The sequence below is a fragment of the Tigriopus californicus genome, chromosome 11 (assembly GCF_007210705.1).
Source record: "Tigriopus californicus strain San Diego chromosome 11, Tcal_SD_v2.1, whole genome shotgun sequence".
Classification (NCBI taxonomy): domain Eukaryota; kingdom Metazoa; phylum Arthropoda; class Copepoda; order Harpacticoida; family Harpacticidae; genus Tigriopus; species Tigriopus californicus.
The window spans coordinates 13,854,847-13,860,117 of record NC_081450.1 but is presented as its reverse complement, the minus strand read 5'-3'; the positions used below and the strand labels follow the sequence as shown (position 1 = coordinate 13,860,117).

The following is a 5,271-nucleotide window of genomic DNA, read 5'->3' as shown; positions in this document are numbered from 1 at the left end:
ATGAAGCCATCTTCATATCTTGCCGAGACGATTCGAGAAAATTTAAAACTTCGGGCATAAACGGGACCCCATTTTCTTCTGTCTTTGAGTATCTTTCACTGAACATCTCCTTCTCCTCCTTGTCTTCTTCCTCTTCCTCTTCCTTTTCCTCGTTGGGCTCGTTGCTCCAGAAACTTGGCAAAATCGAGCTAATAAACGGAATCCTTTCTCTTGGCCCAAATCCTAGAGTTGAGGTCTTGAAACTATGCCCCCGAGCTGCCAAAGGTTTTGGGGCTCTTGTTTTATTGTTGTGGTGTCATCCAACTTGGTCCGTTTCAAGGTCCTCTTGCGACAAACTAGATTATCTTGGAGCAAGGAATTCACTTCAAAGGAGCCCTCTTCCTCCTCCTCCTCATTTCACGTTCTGTAAGCCTCAATGAAGACTGGACTGGGTCTGGCAAACCCACTACCCACTCCAAATGGTTCTCGGGGTCCCCTTTGGAATTTGCCCTTATAATCCGGGTTCCTTGGTTGTTGTTTGATAATGTTGCATAGGTAGTTTGTTACCCTTCAAGAAGTTTATCGTCGTGTCTTTGCTAACACGATATGGAGGCTAAATGCCAAATGCATGATGGTTTTCTATGGCCCTTGTTAAGGCGTTTTATTGAATTGTAAAACCCCTGGTTTCAAGAGGACTTGTCAGACCCCCCCAAAAAGTGGAACGAAAGTGGCACTCTCTGCTGTCAAATCAACTTCAAATGAAGATGAAGAAGTTCATAGTACGTAAACAAGGATGTTATGGCCCAGAAACTGTCGTTGACAGGGCGAGGTTTTAAATTAACCGCCCCTTTTCATCGAGAGCAAAGTAAGGATTTCGTTCCCTTTCAGTAAAAAAAACCTCAACATGTTGGGACACGATTTTATGACTTTTATACATTTTGTCCCTGCTTTGTTGAGCGTTTCCATTCCAAGGGATTTGGTAGTTTGAAGGAAAGAGAAACAAATTTCACAGCAGAGTGAGCAAATCTTGGAACAAGTTCCTTATCAGGGAACGGGAATAAAGCTAACTTGAATCTCGGGGGGTTCTCAAATGGGATTGCTTTCACACAAGTTATGAACCTTTGCCGTGTTCCCAGCAACAAAAGGGGAACTAACAACCAAATTTATGACTCTTTACTCGGGCTTGGACTCGGCCATGGCATGGAAGGGAAGAGATATTCCAAATTTGAGTCGATGGCTTATGAAAAATGGGTAAAAACTCCACTTCATTTACCATCATACCATTGGCTGACCATATTTCAAATCAAGAGAAACCCTGGCCTTTTTAGTCCAGTTTGACGTTACCAGGCATGAATGAATATCATTGGAGCGTTTCAACGCTTCATGTTTACTCTAGCTTCTAAAAGTTGGAACACATGCCAGCAATTTATCAGTTTTTCCAGTAGGTCTGTTTATGTACGTACAGTAGTGGCCTTAACCTTAATCAGATCTGAGTTCGTGTCGAAGAGAACTTGAGGACGAAATGTAATACTCTTTAGTACAAATGTGATTAGTTTTGGCGAGATGGTGTTATTGCACGATATGTCTGGATTGTTTTCCCATTAGTGAGATCGAGCTTGGATCCACCAATTCATAGAATGAGCAAAGCAATTGCCAACAATGGAGTTCCAATCGATCCGCAGAAGATTCTTCAAGCTTTTGGCTTGAAAATAATCAAGTTAAATGGGAGTCGAAACCCTCCGGATCCACACAAATCTAGGGCAAATATCCCCAATGATCACTTTTCTACTCTCTTCCGTCTTACACGAGTAATGTACGAGCTACGAGCAAGACTTCAGAGTAGGAACTAAAACCCATGTAAGCACTCGTACATCCGTTTAACCCATCCAATAGGATCCTCCTCGAGATTGTTCCCAAGTTCTTTCGTTCCCATCATCTACATCTTCCCTTGGTCGGATCCAAGTATTCCATCGGTTCCAGTGCGCACGTGATGTTCCTCGCCTCCATTTTCAAGGTGAGGAGAAGGGAGGCACATTTGCAATTTTGGAACACATCGGAATAGCTAAGGTAGCAAGACAAAAAAGAGCTCTCATTCTCATTTCACTTCTGTTTCTCCTTAGAACCATCCATTGAATTGCCCAGACAGTGGAAATGTGGTGGAGGACAAGACGATGAGGAAGAATAAGAATAAGGAGAAGACGAAGGCAAAGGAACGAACCCATGGAACAACAACAGGAAGGAAGGAAGGAAAGTAAGAAAGAAAGAGGTGGAACGAAGCAGGGCGTGAGACGAGCGGAGAAGGAACTAGAAAAGGAACAACGACACGACTGCAAAAAAGATCCTCATTATTTATCCATTCACACATGCCGGCGGATGAAGTGGTGAGGACGGCCTAACAAGCTTCGCCACTCGTGTTCCGGTTCAGATGGCTTTGCAGAGTCCGGAAAACACTGTACAGAAATTCAAATCCTTGAGCAATTATCGTATGAACCTTTGTTTTCCAGGTTTGCTCCTTTTTATTTTTGTTCTGAACCTTGGAGTTGTTTTATTGCATGGCTAATATTTTAAGGCACACAAATTGGATGGCTGGCAGGTTCAAAGCCAAAATAAGATGGCACTGACTTTATGGACCAGACTGGTTTCGAAATCCCCATAGGGACTTGGCTGGAGACAATTGTACCAGTGTGTGTTGTTGAGTTAAGAAGGTGAAGAACCTCCGTCGGCTTTTCGGCTTTTAGTAACAAAACGATTCAACTTCAAAGGCGACTAGAATTGGAACCAAGTCCAATAAGGAACCAGAGAAAACAACGAATCTAACACACCTGGCCAAAATTGCTTGGGATGGAACAAAAAAAGGCCAATTTTGTCGTTCCATTTGTTGCTTATAAGGTTCCTTTTTCACGGACGAATAGAGACACCCGGTTTCGATTGGTGCGAGGAAATCGATTTTAACTGTCTATTCAGCGTTTTGAAGAGAAATTGCCAAGACAAAAAAAAGGCAAAATGCAAAGTTGGACCCATTTGAAACTCAAAGATTATTTTCCAGATTACTCTACCGCAGAGAGGAGGGAGAGAAGAGAAATGAGGAATAAAAGGGGGAAACGGGTACAAAAGAGAATGAAAATGGCTGGGAGGCTTGCTTTAGAATCCCAACCACCACCTTTTGTCAAGATTTCCAAGTCCTTTTAAACCCACCCAGCCAGATAAATTCCCTAGAATTGGACATTTAGGAACAGCCTGGATCGTCATTGTAGGAACATTTACCCTGTCACGAGATCATTTTGGGACAGTGGAACAAAACTCTCATCAAGACGTCTATCAACTGTCCAAAAGTGTCCAGTCTTGGCAGTTCCAGATTTGTAGGATGATCCTAAAAAAAACTGATCACGATCTGTAATGGTCTCTTTGTTCCAATAAACCGAAACTTCCCCTTCCAATGATAGATAAAACGAGAGGTTACATTATCCAATTAGAGCACACAATAGTTGATATTTCATACGAGCAAGCTCGTTAAGGATTTTTCCAATACTTTAACCTCTACACACGCTCAACCGGCAGGAAGAGGTTCATTTGTCATTGGAATTGTTCCATAACTTACAATCATAATCGCTTGGATAACCATCGAGAAGTACTTTTTCTTCTAAAAGATGAAGAACCATATCCGTATGGCTAAGATAGACTACAACTCTGAGGTCGAAGGAGACGCGTTTTTCACTTACATTGTGCATCCATCGGATTCGACTGGGCGGAGGTCGAGCGTCTACCAAGCATTCAAAGTAGACGTCATCGCCTTCTTTGATGTTGGAACCATTGAGGGTTGGGCCCAGAATCAAGCGGGATCGAGGAGGATCTGAAAATTGAAAAAGATCAAGTTTGAGGCATAGTGAAAATCGAGAAGGAGCCAATTTCCAATCACAGATCTTCCATTCCATCGGGAGGAGAGTCAGATGCAGATTGGAATGTGAGAAGGAGAGAAGGACATCGAGGGAACAGAAGCTTAGCCTAAAAAGTTTGTCTGCGTTGAGTCGAAGGAGGTATTGCCTAGGAAGTAAACTCTTTTTATGGGCCTATAAAACTTTTTCTGCTTTCCTATCAAGTCTTAGAGCTCTTAAAAAAATTCATATCCGTGCTGGCCGTTGCAATTTGCAAGCCCCGAAGCCATATTGAACCATCACATTGAAGAAATGAGGGACCAATCTAAAACGTTAGTAAGTAACGTTGAAATGGAAAACGAAGAATTGTTTTTTATCTGTGGGAAAAATGGAATCTTGGTCACTCAACCTCTTCGATCAATTTGTTTGAGTACTTGGTTGCGTGTGCCAATTCCAATCTGAGAAGGAAGGTGCTCGATGATCCATCACAATTCCGCTTTGCTTGGTTTAATTGAAATTCCAAAGTGAGAGCGAGAAAGCGCTCCATTGAAGGAAAATGGGAACAACCCATAGAAGAGGGGGGAATGCAACAAGAGCACCAGGGACTGGAGGTGAGTTGCACTAAATTTCAATTAAATGCATGCCATTTGGACGATCCAAGTTCCTCACTTGAAGTGTTATCCTTTGCCGTCGGCTTGGCAACAATCTGCATTCAATGGGCAATTCCGGGGTCCTCCTCACTCATCAAAATAAGATCCCTAACATGGCCATGAACTTGCGGATGGAGGTTCACCAACGCCATGAGACTAATTAGGAACTTCCGTCTAATTTATCGTCTTCAGATGCAGTCGTCCTCAGTTCGGTTGCATTCTGACACAACAACATGCTAAAACACTTCAGGTCCATGGCTCACATTGTTGAACCACATAACGAGGTGCTCCACATTTGGTTCCCCTTCAAGGTCTTTTTTTAAAGGGGAGAACTTGGCCTTCAAAATGCTCCCATTTTGGTCCCGGTCCCAACTTTATCAAACAAGCGGAAATTGGAACAATTGAGTGTCGCCAATGGCGAGCCCCTCCTCTTTTCAATGTTAGAGGGTTCCAATTTGAAATTTGTTTCCACTATTTGCATAGAGAGGCTCTGAAATTCCAGTCAAATTTGAAGAAAAAAGCCTGGCTATTTTCATGACACTATACGAATTCCCATATTTCTTTATGGATGACATAGAATTGGTTATCACATTCATGAATGCTTGAACTATGCTTCAATGCGTTTGATAAATGCTCGACAACATTTTGGCTTTGATTAATCTCTGACTGGATTTGTACCTTCCCCGTTTCAGTGTATTAGAGAGCAAATATTTTTGTACGAAATGAAAGAATTCATGTTGGGGCCTTTTCTGATTAATCTGCACCTCCAT

The 5,271-nt window shown here is 42.4% G+C and overlaps 1 protein-coding gene across 1 annotated transcript in view; it reads right to left on the bottom strand.

The window, feature by feature from the left end:
* Positions 1-5,271, bottom strand: part of LOC131890928 (nephrin-like) — a 48,325-nt gene that overhangs the window by 6,546 nt on the left and 36,508 nt on the right. Inside the window, exon 8 of the mRNA XM_059240382.1 lies at positions 3,699-3,829. Within this exon, the coding sequence (XP_059096365.1) occupies positions 3,699-3,829 (131 nt within the window). The remainder of the gene's footprint in view (positions 1-3,698; positions 3,830-5,271) is intronic.